This window comes from Ylistrum balloti, unplaced genomic scaffold (assembly GCF_031769215.1).
Source record: "Ylistrum balloti isolate Yb309-2 unplaced genomic scaffold, AGI_CSIRO_Ybal_v1 Utg370532, whole genome shotgun sequence".
NCBI classification, from domain to species: domain Eukaryota; kingdom Metazoa; phylum Mollusca; class Bivalvia; order Pectinida; family Pectinidae; genus Ylistrum; species Ylistrum balloti.
This window is the reverse complement of record NW_026782339.1, coordinates 317,577-335,002: the sequence shown is the minus strand read 5'-3', so window position 1 is coordinate 335,002 and position 17,426 is coordinate 317,577. Positions and strand designations below refer to the sequence as shown.

The 17,426-nt window shown below is 33.8% G+C and overlaps 2 protein-coding genes across 2 annotated transcripts; both read left to right on the top strand.

Annotated features, from left to right (window-relative positions):
• The first annotated feature begins 3,668 nt into the window (after positions 1-3,668).
• On the top strand, positions 3,669-8,127 carry LOC132555961 (cysteine-rich PDZ-binding protein-like). Its single transcript, XM_060220346.1, has 6 exons — positions 3,669-3,693; positions 4,516-4,581; positions 5,167-5,221; positions 5,556-5,635; positions 6,215-6,232; positions 6,658-8,127. The coding sequence occupies exons 1-6, from the start codon at positions 3,678-3,680 to the stop codon at positions 6,720-6,722; spliced, it is 300 nt and encodes a 99-aa protein (XP_060076329.1). The 5' UTR covers positions 3,669-3,677; the 3' UTR covers positions 6,723-8,127.
• A 2,367-nt stretch (positions 8,128-10,494) lies between these two features.
• Positions 10,495-17,160, top strand: LOC132555971 (uncharacterized). The gene is made up of 7 exons (XM_060220357.1): positions 10,495-10,552; positions 12,137-12,216; positions 12,634-12,672; positions 14,585-14,796; positions 14,989-15,737; positions 16,629-16,762; positions 17,074-17,160. Exons 1-7 carry the CDS (start codon positions 10,495-10,497, stop codon positions 17,158-17,160), a joined length of 1,359 nt encoding a protein of 452 aa, XP_060076340.1.
• The last annotated feature ends 266 nt before the right edge of the window (positions 17,161-17,426 follow it).

Below are 17,426 nucleotides of genomic sequence, written 5' to 3'. Positions count from 1 at the left end.
GCTGTCCATCATCAACATCGCTGACAGTGACGATCTGTCACTCTTGCCGGCGATCAAGATCGGTGATCGATAATAATAATCACATTATTCAAAAAATAAATTATGTGGAAAATACAGCAGAATGGTGTTGACCTCAGTGGCTAGTTTCTGCATTTCTTCCTTTGTACTATATATTCCCTTCTTCCTTCCTCACCTATCCTCCTTTCTTCTTTACATCCTTTTTTTTTTTTTGTTTCAATGAAAAATATTATGATTCAATATATTGTTACATTGCTTGTAGTTAAGTATTGTTTTACCATCCATGTAATGGAGAGGGCTTAATATGTTGGAAAAACTTGTGCCCAATCCAATTGTACAAAGTTTTGCAATAAAATAATTATTAAATCAAAACCTCAGTGTAATTTGAGCCATACTGTTGAAAATGAAATTATAATGTAAAAAAAAAACGTCGGACAAACCAGTGCTAGGAAATATTTAGTTCAAAAGCTGAATGACTCTGGGTTACCACCTACCCAAATTATGCAGCTAGGCTAGTGTAGGTTGAAAATAGATGCACTTACCTCCATAACGAAAATTATAATCTCAAACACTATAAATCCATGTCGAAGAATTTATTTATTTCATAATTAACATACAGCTGATTTGTAGTGAACATGTGTAAGGTAAACAACTGTCCTCTTACATATATCTGGCCACAGAAACGTCCAGAGTATAAACAGTTACAGTACCCTGAATACTGACCAACAGAGAGATATATAAGCTGTACTTTCCAATCAGCAAAATAGGCCTAGACCTAGTCCTGAAAGAGAAAGTGCTCCTCCACTGACGTCTAAAACGGGTATAGGCCTATGTGCAACCAGCCACATGAGGTCAACGGCGAATGTGACAGGACAGCAATTTCATTCTGTCATCGGTGGTCCAGTGTATGGAGACACAATAAACATCAACATTCACAATGATAAATCTTTGTCTCGAAAACGGCCCATTGCGATGTTCAGTTCTGATGAAAGTGATTAGAAGTTCTCGAAATTACACGCCTTCTTAATCGTGTCTACATTCACATTTTCCCGCGAAGAAGCACTAATCTTATCCGCAATAAAATCTAGTTCCAAATTATCTTTTTAAAGATTAACAATTTGTGTAATTTTGTAACTTTTTTCAATGAACTAATGTTACGGCATGTTTCCAAACAAGATTACTAAATAAATAAGTATTTTGTTTAAAAAATAGCGATTTTTTGCATATTAATGAGCCAATCAGACAACCTACGATGTATTCTTACGCGAAAGTGTCAATGGGGGCGAAACGATGTTGTACACAATATATATATTTTACGTTAAAGGGTTATGGTAGAAAGAAGTTATACAACTCGTGACAATTGATTATCATCGTTATCAAACTCTCGTAAGTTAATTAAGCCTCGTGTCTTTTCTAAGTTTGAAAATTAACTAACTCGAGTTAGATAACGATGATAATCAACTGTCACTTGTTGTAGAACTTCTATGTAAATTGCATTTACTGTAACGTAACAGCTATTTTTTAAAATGACGTTATTAACGTAATGGAATAAAAGAATGGTGAAACATACTGCCGATTATATTAAAACCGATCGCCTAAAGGTAATGTGTGTGCTAATTCAAAGAATTAAGAAAGATAACCCACCAAATGGCACGTGTTATCGACCCCGGGCAGAATTCCCAGATAAATTGTAGGTGTTTTAAAGACGATATCTTTCACAAAGAGATATTTCAGCGCTGAATCACTTTAGGAATATCAAAACCGGAGTTCCACATGGTTTTATTCTTGGAACTTTACCGTTGACGATACACCGAAATATTTCTTTTTCACAACAGTTGCGAAACAAACTTTAAGCTTATACTAATCACTCTGTTTTTGTCCGGATGGAAACACGCGGGGTTTTAATGTCTGTCTTTATACCGAAGTTAACCTATTTTTCTTCGTTAATTTGAATATTTTCTTACTTTTGTTGATAAAGTATCGATCCATACATTGGATATTAATAATCAAACATATAGAACATTAAATACGGTGTTGTTGTGGATCTTTCCTAACATTTCGACTAATCGGGAGAAAAAAAACAGTAGGTGCACCTTTGGTCTCTAGCTTCTCGATTTTGGCCATGTACTACTTGAACATCTAAAAATCAAACAAGGCGAAACAGCACCATATTGAAGCGACTGAAGATGTAGTTAAAACTATCGTTTATAGACTAGAAGTATCAAATGTGTGATTTATGCTAAATAGAAATGTTATGGTCTTATATATCATTCTGTGAAGTTATATAATCATATGTAGTTTACGAACATACATGTGCGAAATATAGAATTTGAATTCTACCCGCGTTCTACATACCTAAACCGATATCGCGGCGACCTCATAGTGATCTTTATTAAATAGGCACACAACATGTGTGTATATACAGCAACAGACTTCAAAAATAGAAAATTATGTACTCTTTTTATCTAAACTTCTCCTGATTTACAGTTTACAAAGAATTCATGTTATACAAGCCTTGTAATATACTGAGTGTTTTGTAAAGAAACAAATGCTGATGGCTCAACACTCACCAACTCGGCGTTAGGCCTCAAATGCAAATTCGTTACAGTATCTGGATAAAAATCTCATTGCTTTTTTTAAAACTCATTTCAATTTAACTTTCATTTTAATGTTAACCCACATTATTTACCATTAGAATATTTAATAAATAATTTCCTAGACTAAACCTTTGCATATTTACATCCTCCCAATGAAATTCATACTTGATCTTTCCTTACCTATTCCACAGTACCGTCGCTTAGCTTGGTAGTGAAGGAAAATGATAACGCGAGATAGCACGTGATGTGCAGTATATAGTAGCAGGGGCAGATAACTCGGTCAAATACATGTCGCACAAAGTTAGTTTTCCTTTGCCGTTCTTACTGTTTATCAATATGTAAATGGTATTTACTGTAATGAACATAACAGTTGCTGTTTTAAAAAGACGTTTTTATTTTTCAACGGAATGGAATATTGGAAGGAAGGACTATACTGAATTTTGAGCTTGAGCTAGTTGAAAGTACAAGACCTCTAGCCTGTGACTAGTGATTCTCTGAAGACGTTTTCCTGTTTGCCAGCATACACTAAATAATTCATAATCATTTTTAGTCATAACATTAAAAGAATATAACAGTAATATTGCTTTCTTTGATCATAGATTAGAACAATTTCATCGCAGATTGTTTTACTTCAATTGATACAGATTGGTTACACACTTGATATTGTGAAGTTGTGTTTGATAAGGAACGCATTGATATAACATATATCAATGACTTTTGTGAGATATGTTTTATGATCTGTATAAGCATATATGAAGCACATGAGTATAACAAACATGTTAATAATGTTGATCAAACTTAGTAATTAGTGTTACTTATATGATATTCAAATATTTTTATAAAAATAAAACAGGCTCAATTTTTTTAATTACTGGATATTCTAAATTAGACTCAGGTAGTTACTAACTCGTCTTTCACCTGGTTTCTATTCCATGAACACAGATACCACGAATGTACGTGATTGTAAAATAAGGGCGCTTTGAGCATTATATCCGTATTCTACGTCCGTCCTTTTATTTACATGTTAGTTTTTCATCTCAATTTCCTCTCGATTTGACGAAGATGGTTTGTGAGAAATGTGTGTTTGTTTACATCTTATTGTTACTTTTTAATTGTCACTTAAAGGCATTTCTAGAAAATATTGATTGAGTATTCTCTCAACAATATCATGATCATGTTATTTCGGCTAATTTTGGACCAGAAAATAGACCAATTGTTTACATATTCGACATCCAATTTTCGTGCTTGAATAGTGTTAAGTTGAATATCGTTCATCAGAAGATTTATCTGTTTATAACGTGAAATATATCAAAAGATATTTTATTTTAACCACATAGCTGTAATTATTTCACGTCTTAAACGTCTGATGCCTTTGGTCTTATTGTCTAATTGTTGTCGAAACAAGTAATTAGTACATTGGTACAGGGACGTATATATTAACGTGATATATACGTCCCTGATCGGTATTAATAGTCCAGCCTCTCATTGTGATTATTATGAATTAATAATTATTAATATTGATACTATTCAGACTCTTGTGGTTGAAGTTTTCTAGATCAAAATGAAAATATATCAATTGAAATCCATTTTATGGTAGTGTTCAGTGATAATCTGCAATTTATTTTCATAAATCCTTTCACTTAATTACTGATAACAATAGGTCCCCAACGTTAAATTAGTTTCCAGAAGGTCGTTGAGTCCAACTGATACTCCTATAACATGAGAGGCCGCTAATTTGTTATCTGATGTTATTATGCAAACTGACAAGGTGCCTGTTTAAACATCTCGATGTGTAAACGTCTAACATCATTTGAATAAGAATCACCGCAGCAATGATGAATGACAATAACTGTTTGCATTGTGGAAATTTGTTTAAATTTATATACTTTTATATTGAAAGGTCAAAAGAAATTAGGAAAAGTCATCACCCCAGATCCATGGAAAAGTGGTGCAAGAAATACAACAGGTATCCAATTTGTTGAAGTTTAGAACCTGAGTATGTCCTACTATTTATATATATGATATAAGCTGATTAAAGATGGCATTTTACCTAACTCAGTTTTATTATCTACAAAATGATACACTCACACATATAGGGATATTTGTGTGGTCAGCATGTTTGCTATCCTAACAAATCTTTTTAGGTGATAGAATCCTTTATAAAGGCCTTCATTTTGATGAAACTCATATTACAAATAAATTAACTTTAACCTGGCAACTTGTTGTGTGTATCTCTATTTTAGTCATGGAAGCAGGCTTAAGATATGTAAACTGTCCCTACACAGGCAAATCAGTATAGATGGTAATTCTTTGTAGAATAGATTCCTTGGGGTATACAGAGTTGAGTTCAGAAACTAACAATGTAAATGAAATAGACAACATTCTCAGAAGATCTTGGCAGGTTTAGTGGTGTTGACATGTTTTGGCATATTATGTATGGTGTCTTCAGAACAATGAAAATTTCAAAATACAGGACTTAGTAACTATATATAAGCGCATATCGTTTAAACTGAAATAAACAGGTCTTAATAAATAAATATTTTTCTTACAGAAGGAGGAGGTCGTAAAGTGGGTGAAAATAAAGCATTAACAGCTAAGAAAAACAGGTCAGTAGAAATCTTTAATATGGTAGGTAAACATAGCAGGTAATGAACTTGATTAGTTTACTTCCTTTGGATGACATCGATTATAGATATATTGTGTAGATTATCATAATGGTTAATCATTTTTAAAATTGATAGTAATTTCGATTTGTGAATTAAAAAAGATATGGTACTATAACATTTATAGTTTCTGTATTTCTCTTTAAATTTTCATCTTTTTCTGGTAAAAACTGAATAACTAACTGAAAATTAACTATCTTTTATAGTCTGCAAATATATACTAGTGACTGTTGATTTGGTAACATTACCTGATATATAGTTATTTGTATTTTTGTAGATTTTCACCTTATGCTACATTTGAGAAATGTCGCATCTGCAAGTCATCTGTACATCAGGCAGGATCACATTACTGCCAAGGTGAGCTTATGCTTTTATTGTTCAGAAGATTATGTTTTGTTGCCTATGTTTAAATGGGCAATGCAAAGAAGGCACATTCAGATCACGTAATATTGAAAAAAAGAAGAAAAAAAGAGAAGAGATAGATCATTATATGCAGAGCATGAATTCCTTGATTCAGAAATTGTATTATAAATACTGTGATCATCCTGCAATAAACCTGTGTGGGCCAATACATAATCTCTCACCAAAAGGATGACATGGGCTTATTACGGGACAATGATATAGCATCTGCTAGCATTCCTGTAAAGTTTAAAAATGAAATATGTGGGATTATTTCCAGACTTTGGTCAAAGTTGTAATTAAGAGGATATAATTCATGTATGAAATTGAGTTTAAACAATTTTTGTTGCAGCATATGTTTGCTCATTTTATTTTCTCCTCACAACCATAATGAATTTAATATATTTCAGTGTACTTCAATGATATTGTGAAATCATATATTGAGATGTAGTTAACCTATTAACTTGATACTTTTTTGTATTGCTGTAAAGTAGGAATCAGCAACCATTTTTAATTTTATATACATTATCATTACAGGATGCGCTTATAAGAAAGGTAAGTAAGCCTATGTTTTTATTGAAATTAGGAATCAAAATATCCTTGCTTCATGATTACTCACATGAGAGAAAATTTTCTAAACAAGACCATTTGTAGAACTGAATTTAGAGAGAAAGGAGCATGCCAGAAATTTACTTATACCATAATGACATGTTCAATTATACATTTGATACTTTTGATTTTAATAGTACACCACTGGAAAGACATCAATTTCTTATTATTTTGTATATTATTTTCGATGGTTTCCAAGCAATTATTGGAGTCATTTCATTCCAGTTGGATATAAAACACCCCTGTCAATAATAGCATATAATATTTAAAACATTGGATATTTGTGTTGTATATTTATTACTAAAAATTAAGGAAAACTTGGCCCTTATTTATATCTTATTGTTTTATTGGTATATTGTCTCCCTCTACAGGTATCTGTGCAATGTGTGGAAAGAAGATCATAGAGACAAAGAACTATCGCCAGACATCAGTGTGATGATGAAAATGAAGATATTTTGTTTATCAATAAGAACTATTGCCAGACATCAGTGTGATGATGAAATAGAGATATTTTATTTGTGGTCTTGACAATAACTATCACCAGACATCATTGTGATTATGAAAATGAAAATATTTTGTTTATCAATAAGAATTATTGTCAGACATCAGTGTCATTGTGAAAGTGGAGAGATCTTTTTTTTTGTAGACCAAAGAAACTTTGACTTGATGTTTGTAGCAGACAGCAATAAATTGCTGCCAAATATCAGTGTTATTTAGGCCAATTTGACAACATTTGTGAACTATCCACTCAGACTCATAGTTATCACTAATTTTTCAGACATGAAGTATGAATTTAATACGAGATTAATCAGTGTTTCATGATTAATTGATGTACAGGTACAATGGTCTGATTTAGAACCAATAAGTTATTTGATGCCATTCTCTGTTTTTACTGATGTAGGTTATCCATTTCAATCTCAGATTAATTTGTTAAGTTATAGAATACCTGTATTAAGGTTAATCACTTTGTATTAATATATTTTATCTGTAGGTATTTTAATGGGTTTTGTACTTGTTGCACTTTTAACGAACGTGGTTAACTAAAATATGTCAAAGAGAGCTGGTGTGAATGTTGCGAAAACTACTTAGTAAATCATAATGAAATCATGGTGGTAGTCTATAGTTGATAAAGAGATAGGGGCTTGTTGGGGGCTTAAGTAGAGAGTGAGTTAGCAGGCTTCATATGGGCTGATTTCTTCTTAACATCATTTTCAAAAGAAATGGTCATGTTTCATCAAAATTATGGTGGTACACTGTTGTCCATTAGTTACAAAATTGTAAAATGATACCAATTCTCCTTGTCCAGATATGAAGTCGGATACCAACTTTCCTGGTCCAGGGGTTGATGTCAATATTGACATTTGGATGATTTGTTTACAAGAACATCTCCTCCTCCAGAAGTACAAGTAAAATTTTAACCAAACTGAGAGGAGGTGGTCCATTGTATCAGAAATTGCCTCAGAATCTCTTTCTCATTTGCCCTATCAAAGTCTAATACAAATTACAAATAAAAAACGATGAGATTGGTTGGTTTGTTTTCAAGATCATTCCAAACTAGAGTTCAAGTTTTAATGATATTGTGTTTCAAAGGGTGATGAACTTCATACAGACTCTCCTTTGCTGCAATCTCACCTCCATTGAAACCTGATCAGATTGCTTCTGTGGTGATTGAATTGTTCTATTGTAATGAACATTTCACTGTGAACACTTAGGTCAATATTATTAAATGTATGTGTGTAAGCTGAGAAAAGCTGTGTTGAGTCAAAATGAAAGTGGTGAAAAAATTATTGACCTTTGGGTTCATTTAAAATATTTTAATGAATAAAATTTCAATGATACAAGGTGTTCTCAAGTCATTTATTCTTTACTGTGGAGGGTTGTTAAAATCACCAATAATAACTCATGTTATCTCTAGAAGTAGTGATCAATCATTCTCAAGCATGATGTGAATGTTCTCCGGGGTCCCATGTTGTACATGTTCATTTTTTAAACTTATTAGAAAAGGAAAATCACAGGCAGATATCAATCTTGTATTTCAAAAGATAAGTTTATCATTATTATTTTTTACAGACTGAGAACAGAATTGGGATTTATCGGAAATTTTCTGTGTGATCATTTTGGTACCTTGTTGGGCAAGTTTCATTTAGGAATTGATAAGAAAAAAGAAAGAAACCACATGGATCTTGACGGCCATCATTTGATCTTCGTGTGCTCATTTTCCTTCCGTTCTCTTATTTATTCTTTATGTGAAATTTCAGAATTTCTCTTAATAAATTATCATTACCGTAAATTTGCGTATGTGGTCTGCACATTTTTAGGCAAAAACAGTCGTATCAAATTGAAAATGGTTGTCTGTCAGCAATTTTGTTTTTCTAGCCAATTTTGAAAAAACAAAAAGGTACACTGGGAACACCCATATGAAGTTTGAGAAAGATCCATATAGTCTTTCTTAAGATATAGCGATAACAAACTTTCTTTGTCAAAATCCAAGATGTCTGCTACTTGTTTGGTTTTTTTTTTTCTTTTCTTTTTTTTTCTGTTCAAGCCCAAAATCAGAAGGGCTCAACAAGGGACCAAATGAGATCTTATGAAATTTGGTAAGAGCTCATATATTTCTAAAAGAGACAAACTTTCATCGTCAAAATGGGTTGTCGGCCATTTTTTTTCCTAGTCCCAAAACCAAATGGGCACAACTAGGGACCAAAGTTAACCTACTATACGCATATAAATTTTGGGAGAGATCCACCCAGTACTTGGTAAGAAATGGCGACGAAAAGAATTGTTTAAGGACAGACGGACGCAATTTTAATTTGATCAGGCCGCCAACTGATGATGGTGTGGATCAAATGGCGGACTATAATGCTAATTAATCGACAAATACAAAAAGTATGAACAAAAATATTAGAGTTAAAGCTATGACATCAAAAACCTCAACCAGTTTCCGTTTGACTCGTGTGTGATTTTATGATCAGTCATTTGGTTTATTAGTATTGTTTTTGCGAAAATGTTATTCACTGCACGACAAAACGGCTTCAGCGTGGCCTTTCAGTGCTAAGTTCACACGAACACCAGTATGTAAAACTGAATGTGACGGCTGGTACTGAATAACATCTTGTATCAAACACATACATGTTGGGCCCGCCGTCTTATCCTTCTGCGTCATATATGTACGTCCCTGTCTTGTATACTGGAAAATTAAGTGTATTATTCTTAATACTCAGAAAATATTAGAAGAGTTTTTTTCCCACATGGTTTTATTGGTATCATCTTGCCCAAGCTGCGTATCGAATGTCGGAAAGGTAGTGACGACAGGCAACCATCTTACATTTAGCTACTCCACATCATGGACTTCTATATCATACCACAATGTATGTAAATAGCTCGTTATTTCATGCGTTGGCAATTTGACTCGACACAAACCTTGAAACACGTTACAAAATTTATTTCAAAACTGACATCAAGACACACATATTTCAAAAGAAAATATATCATATAATAATTGACTTTCAAACACAAAACCTATTGTGGTAAAATTATTTTTAAAAAGCCAGCTTCTAGTTAACATGTCAATGAAGTACACTGTATCTTATAAGGCGGAAGACTACAGATTAAACAATCTTTACGTGATGGCCGAGTGACTAAATATGTACATATGTGATATACCACTTGGACCTTGATGATCATCCGACCATTATTTTTTTTCACGCCGCTCTCCGGCTGCATTGGGCTACTGATCGTGACTTTACCGACGAAAATGTACCCGGCATCATTTTGTAACCTTATATCGTGTTTACTGCATTTGTTTAACCTCTGCAAAGTTCGCATGTGTGAAGGCTTCAGGGGTCTCAACACATACACAAATCTGATATCGTCCCGTAAATCAGTGTTATTTTAATAGCGACGAGTATTAATGTACGTCTCTATTTTAATTGACTTTAATTATTCATGTCTTTTCAAATAATTTCTTTGTTCTACACCACAGTATTTTGAATTAAATACATACAAAAAAAAATGACGTTTGTTATTTACATAGCGACATTTACATTTTTGTAAAGAAAATCGTGGAAAAAATCTGTATCAAGGGACATAATTCGATGTTCCGAGTAGACGATACCGGATATTGTGACAGCGCATGCTCATTAGGGAGAGCGCGGAAGTTTTGAAAGATTGTGTTTTGTTAGCACTTCGGTCACAGAAAAAAGTCAGCAATGCCTACAAAAAGGAAGAAGAAAGCGACACCAAAGGGAAAGAACGCAATAACAAGTGGTAAAATTTATTATTAATTACAATAGACAGGTTTAAGGCACCCTCTAACCATCGTTTATACAGTCCGACAGAGTCCATTGCCTGTACACCGAATACATTGTAATAACACTATTGCAGGATCATATTTGATAGTGCGGACAAACCGGTTCGTCGTCACACTGAATACATTTATTTTTATGCCAAAATCGGCATAGACCATCAAATATCATTACATGTCTAGAAAAGGCTCTAGAGCTTTTGAGTTTGCCAGAGAACAAACTATATTTAACCATATGACCAGTTAGGAGACCTAGTAGTACTAGTACACAGGAATCAGACGCGAGTTCGTATATTTATTATGTACAATTGTATTTCATCATTGACGCATTAGTTTCGGACCCCTTAAGAATCGTATCATGCTATATCGATGAATGGCAACCAACAAAATACATAAATGTAATGAAATGTGTTCATACTATAAGATTATCAAAAAAACTGACCCAGCGATGCGCCATTTTTTCCCCTAAAAAATATCTAACGATCCTACCTCAAATTCGTTCATCTGAAATGATTGACATATGTGCTGGAAATGTGATTGGATTTCTGTTTCTGACATTGTTGAATCACAGAGATGCTTTAGTTTTAACTCAAGTGGCCCAGAATTACACATATATGACATCAAATCATCATTTGAACAGGAATGGTGGATATCGGTGTTTATGTGTACACCTTTTCCAAAGGGTTAGATTCAATTTTCTGTTGTTTGGTCATTTTTTCTCAAATGAGCCATACTTCGTGGTAAACTTCTCTTTTTAGATAATAATTTTTGCATCTGTAAATCTACAACTTGTCAGTTGATTCAAATAACAAATTAATCACAAAAAAAGTGGTCATTTGAAAATCTGTTTTTTTTTTTTTGAAGACTTGCATGCTTGGACTTCCATAACTCAAACAATTGCAAGGATGTGTGACCTGTTATTCATGGTTGATTTTTATTTGCTTGACAGACGATAAGAAAACGCTGGCATCCAAGGATGGATTGATATGTTATTTTATCGTAACTGAGGGAACGTTTGACATGTAAACATGTGAATTACCACTGAAATAGCAGGAATCGTATATTAGAAATCACAAGGTGGATTTCTATCCCCAGAATAAAATCGGTATTGATTATAACTTCTACCTCCACGGCCACTGTCTGCCCTCCAACATACTGACAAAGTCAAATATTTAGGCATTACCATACATCAATATCAGTTAAAAAGAAACTAAGACACAGGGATTCATTCTGTTTGTATCTTTGTGTCCTGGACTCACCAGAAAAAAATTGGATAAAAATTACTACTGTGATAATGCCAAGTGTGCTTACTTTATCAATTCAACACATATGATACTTGTCAGGCAGAATTTTATCATAGAAGCTAGCTACTGCTGCAATGATTTTTTTTCTCTTGTGGCAATAAATAAATCAAAGCTGGAAATATGGTATTTGGGCATGTTTTAGCAATCTGTTTAAAAAGTACCATACTTACAAAGCCAGATATTATTAGTAGTACTAGATTTTTGATAAGGTAGACTTTCATCATTTTGTTTCTTTTTTCACAGAAAACTCCTCTGGTGCCTCAAGTGAATCGGATAACTCAAAGACTCTGGAGATTCTGAATAGAATTTCACAGAAGTTTATGGTAGGTAAACTTTCTTGACCTGTGCATACAATTTGACATGCATTATATAAACCCATAAAATTCTTTAAGGACATATCTATGATATAAGATTTATTGAAGGTACCACATGTAATATGTAATATCTATCACATGCAATGAATAATGTCTTAAATACAAGCGTATAATATAAATTTACTAACAAAAAATGTAAGTTTTAGACATGATATTTGACTTTATTTAAAAGAATAACATGGAGAATAAATTACAAGATGTTCTCCTTGTCAAGTTTGAAATCATATTTGGAATGGAAGGTAAATTGTAACACAACTTTTTGTGTCTTTTAAATTTAACAGAGAAATCCCAACAATATTGGCAATATTCACACCTTTATGGTCAACAACAGATAACTTTGTATTGGACTTTTCTGTTTTTCTGTAGGGTGCCTGTGATAAAAAGAATGGACACAGAAAACAACCAGTAAGTTATTTTAGCTCCAATGCAATAAATACTGATTGGTCGCACATGGCCAGCTACAATAGAACCAAACACATGATTAACACAGTACAGATAGGGAGTAGAATCAATGTCCTGAGGGAAAGTCACACACATCTACATAGCCATGAATGATAGAACTTTGATAGAAAGTAGAATCAGTGTGATGAGGGAAAGTCACACATCTACATAGCCAAGAATGATAGAACTTAGATAGAAAGCAGAATCAGCATGCTGAAGGAAAGTCACACATCTACATGGCCAAGAATGATAGAACTTAGATAGAGAGCAGAATCAGTGTGATGAGGGAAAGTCACACATCTACATAGCCAAGAATGATAGAACTTAGATAGAAAGCAGAATCAGTGTGATGAGGGAAAGTCACACACATCTACATAGCCAAGAATGATAGAACTTAGAGAGCAGAATCAGCATGCTGAAGGAAAGTCACACATCTACATAGCCAAGAATGATAGAACTTAGATAGAGAGCAGAATCAGTGTGATGAGGGAAAGTCACACATCTACATAGCCAAGAATGATAGAACTTAGATAGAAAGCAGAATCAGTGTGATGAGGGAAAGTCACACACATCTACATAGCCAAGAATGATAGAACTTAGAGAGCAGAATCAGCATGCTGAAGGAAAGTCACACATCTACATAGCCAAGAATGATAGAACTTAGATAGAGAGCAGAATCAGTGTGATGAGGGAAAGTCACACATCTACATAGCCAAGAATGATAGAACTTAGATAGAAAGCAGAATCAGTGTGATGAGGGAAAGTCACACATCTACATAGCCAAGAATGATAGAACTTAGAGAGCAGAATCAGCATGCTGAAGGAAAGTCACACATCTACATAGCCAAGAATGATAGAACTTACATAGAAAGCAGAATCAGTATGATGAGGGAAAGTCACACATCTACATAGCCAAGAATGATAGAACTTAGATAGAAAGCAGAATCAGCAAAATCAGGAAAGTTACATATATCTACACAGCCATGAATGTAAAACATGACACTGATCAAGGGCAAAATCATTGTGCTAAGGGGAAAAGATGAAGAGGAATAGAATGGAACCATATAGATCATATTACATTTAATTTTTATATTGCAAAGATTATCATTATGTACAATGCTATTTTATTTTGACATTTTTATGCCCCCGCCATTTATGTCCGGGGGCATATAGCGTTGCCCATGTCCGTCCGTCGCGTCCCGTCCCGTCCCAAATCAGTATATAACACCTAACAACTTCATTCGGAAGGCAATTTTCATGAAACTTCATACAAATATCAAGTATGGAAAGACCTCATGCAGTGTTGAATTTCTCAGCATTCTAAAAAAAGATGGCCACCAGGGGGAGATAACTCAAAAAAGAGGAACATCATCTTATTTCTACATAATTTGGTACTTGTGGGTTTTAAGGCATAAGGAACTAATATACTCCCTCATTTTTTCCAGAGAACAAAATTCCAAATTCATGTACATTAAATCAACTTGTCAATTTAAGTATGAAACTTAAGTTGTACATAGTTGCATACAAATTAACAAAATCATCTCTTTCGGACCTTTCACTATTATTTCACATGGGGGGGGGGCATTCATGTCTTACAGACATTTTCTAGTTTTGATGTTCATCAATCAGCTAATGAATTTTATCTCATTCTTGTTATCTTTGTTTGGCAAAACTATAACTTCTGGTTAATACTTATGTACTAGTATCTGGTTGTTGTTTTCTGATCCATGTACAGAGAGTAGCAATAGTTTGTAATATCATCCATGAAAAACCCAGGGAAGTCTCCATGAATATGTGCATATGATATCATCAATTCTGTATTGAAGTCTTTGTAGATGTGTGTATTTTGTAGTCTGCATTGAGTTATGTATTTCAGGTATCAGAGATAGGATATGACGCTGATGAAGAAGCTTCAACTACTGGTACATCAGATATGAGTACCCAGTCTCCTGCCCATGCTGAGGCTAGTCTGTATGACTTTGATGAACCAGATTGTGAAATGCAGGTCTTGCCAGTACCAAAAAAAGGCAAAAATGCCAAGACAAAGTCAAGTACTGCTCGCTCCAAAAAATTGTTAACAGACAAGAAGCATAAGCCAGCAGAACCAAAGTTGTTAACAGACAGGAAGCATAAGCCAGCAGAACCAACGTTGTTAACAAACAGGAAGCATAAGCCAGCAGAACCAACGTTGTTAACAGACAGGAAGCATAAGCCAGCAGAACCAAAGTTGTTAACCAACAGGAAGCATAAGCCAGCAGAACCAAAGTTGTTAACCGACAGGAAGCATAAGCCAGCAGAACCAGCTGTCAATAAGGGAAAGAAATCAAATAAGTCATTAAAAAACTCTGATGTTAATCCAATAAACAGTAAACCCAAGGTGTTGAAAAAGACAAATAAGAATAATCAAGAGAATACACCAGTCAGTATAAAATCACAAGTTAAAACAAGACAAGGATGTGTTAGTGTAAGCAATGAGACCAGTGACTCTCCCTCGTTCAGTAAGACTCCCGTGGTGACCTTACAGAGGCTCGATGTTTCAAATGTTGAAGGATATGAGTCATTTCAAAGGCAACTAAGAAAGAGAAAATGTGAAGCTCCGAAAGATCAAGCAACTCCTCAAGTGAAATCGAAGGTACTGAAAGCTACACCCATCCTGAAAAATGTGACGATAAACAAGCATCAACAGAGGAAAAGAGACAGTGGTGTGCTAATGTCTCCTCCATCCTTACGTAAGATTCCTGCGCCAGCGTCGACAGACACATCTACACCTAGCAATATAGTTCCTCGAGGCAAACAGAAACAACCTGATCATAGTCTTTTGAATGAATCCTGCTTTGGCTTTGATACCAGTGTGTCATTTGCAGCAGAAACATCATTGTCACCTGTCAAATCCAAAGCCTTGCCACCAATTACACCTCTGTCTGACTATGCCTCTATGGACTCTCTGCAAATCTCATATGATATCTCCCGTCGTCAGTCAGTGGGAGATGACGCTGATGTGCCAGAGTTGTTCTCCATGGACCAGGATGGTTTGTAAACATGTTTTTTTATCCTCATTTTTCCTTTTCATCAAGTTTCTTGTGTATCTAATGATATGTTTTATGCATTACTAAATCCTTACCTATTCACAATCTCACAAGAAGATGATATTGTACATGTTTTGTACGTCAAGACCACATTACTCTAAAGTGTTTGTGTGTGTGAAGGTTGGTGGTCCCCAACCACATTTACTAATCATACATATAACTCCTATACTCTTTATACCTGTTTCTGCCAAATTTTATTCAAATTTATGAGGCCTAAGATACTGTATAGTTGGATATTTCCACTATTTCGCGGTGCATTAACGTGACTGTGAAAGTGCAATTCATGAAATATTGAGACACAAGTGTATTAGATGCCCATTCACATCCAGATAGCTAAAGTTGAATTCGTTATAATATAATTTGATAGTTTTAAAAGGAAATTAAGAAAATTTAGTACATTGTATATAGCAGGTAATTTTCACAGGTTAAAATTTTCTCAATTTTCAAAATACTCCCACTGAAATCTCATTTATTCACTGCCTTGGCATTTGGGAGTATAAATTATGTTTTGAGAACTTAGTGCATTCTTGATATAAACAATTAATTCCCTTTGTTAATTCTTTTCATTTTCAAAAATGTCAAAACTGTATGTCACTTGCAATTCATAATCTGTCTTGTTGTGGTTTGCATTTATGTAAATCTTATGATTATCACATCAGGAATTTATGTGTTGCTTTAAACATAAAATTCTTAAAACTTCCATATAGCTCATTATGTGTTAATTGATTATTGTTTACTCCTTATTACATGTACTCATGCTATGATGCTAATACCATAACTATGCTTGATAAAAATGAGGTTTATGAAACTGATGGTTTACAACTTTCCTTTCAGATTTGTCATTAAATAGAAGTATGACCAAGTCCTACAAAACATCTACAAAGAGACGACCCAAGAAAGTAGTGTCAACATCCACATCCAGTAAACCAGCAGTGTCAACCACATCCAGTAAAACAACAGTGTCTAAAGTAATTTCTATAGGACCCTATTGTCAATCTGTTAAAAATTCTGTCAAGCTATTTCAACCAAAGCTAGGAATGGAATACTGCTTTCATTTCCCTGTTTTTGCTTAATGGTATCAAAGAGAATCATTTCTTTTTTAAGTTATTTACACTGTGTTTCATTTTTTGGAATTTTTTCCTGAGCACATGGCCTAATAGTCAATAAGTTCAATTTTGTCAACAATGACATCGAAAATTCATTATTTTTGAATATGAGATATGCGTAAACAAATTCGGATCCTATTCAATAACTATTCATTGTATTTTGTTTATTTCAGAAATCAAAGACGGATGTCATTGCAGAGAAGTTCAACACAGAATTTGATGAAATTGAAAAATTTCAACTTAGCATTGAAGAAATGTAGCTTGATTTCAAACAACTTTGAATTACACTTAAATTGAAAAGGACAAACATTTTAAGGTACAAGTGAATTCATTGACTGGTTTTAAACCAAGATGTGCCCTACTGATTGATTAGCTGGATTTCATCATCAATTCCTGATAGTTTATCAGTATCCTATATAGTTTTATTGTACTGTTTAATGCTAACATCAGTAGTCATTGTATCGAATCAGATGCTTTTAAATGACTTATTTTGACAGTACATGTTTAACTCCATGTCTGGTAATAA

Excerpts from the sequence above, each read along its gene's own strand:
- LOC132555971 (XM_060220357.1), top strand. The coding sequence starts at position 10,495 with ATGCCTACAAAAAGGAAGAAGAAAGCGACACCAAAGGGAAAGAACGCA. Across the intron at positions 12,217-12,633 it reads GAATTTCACAGAAGTTTATG|GGTGCCTGTGATAAAAAGAA; the intron begins GTAGGTAAACTT and ends GTTTTTCTGTAG. Across the intron at positions 16,763-17,073 it reads GTAAAACAACAGTGTCTAAA|AAATCAAAGACGGATGTCAT; the intron begins GTAATTTCTATA and ends TGTTTATTTCAG.
- LOC132555961 (XM_060220346.1), top strand. Across the intron at positions 4,582-5,166 it reads TGGTGCAAGAAATACAACAG|AAGGAGGAGGTCGTAAAGTG; the intron begins GTATCCAATTTG and ends TTTTTCTTACAG. Across the intron at positions 5,222-5,555 it reads TTAACAGCTAAGAAAAACAG|ATTTTCACCTTATGCTACAT; the intron begins GTCAGTAGAAAT and ends GTATTTTTGTAG.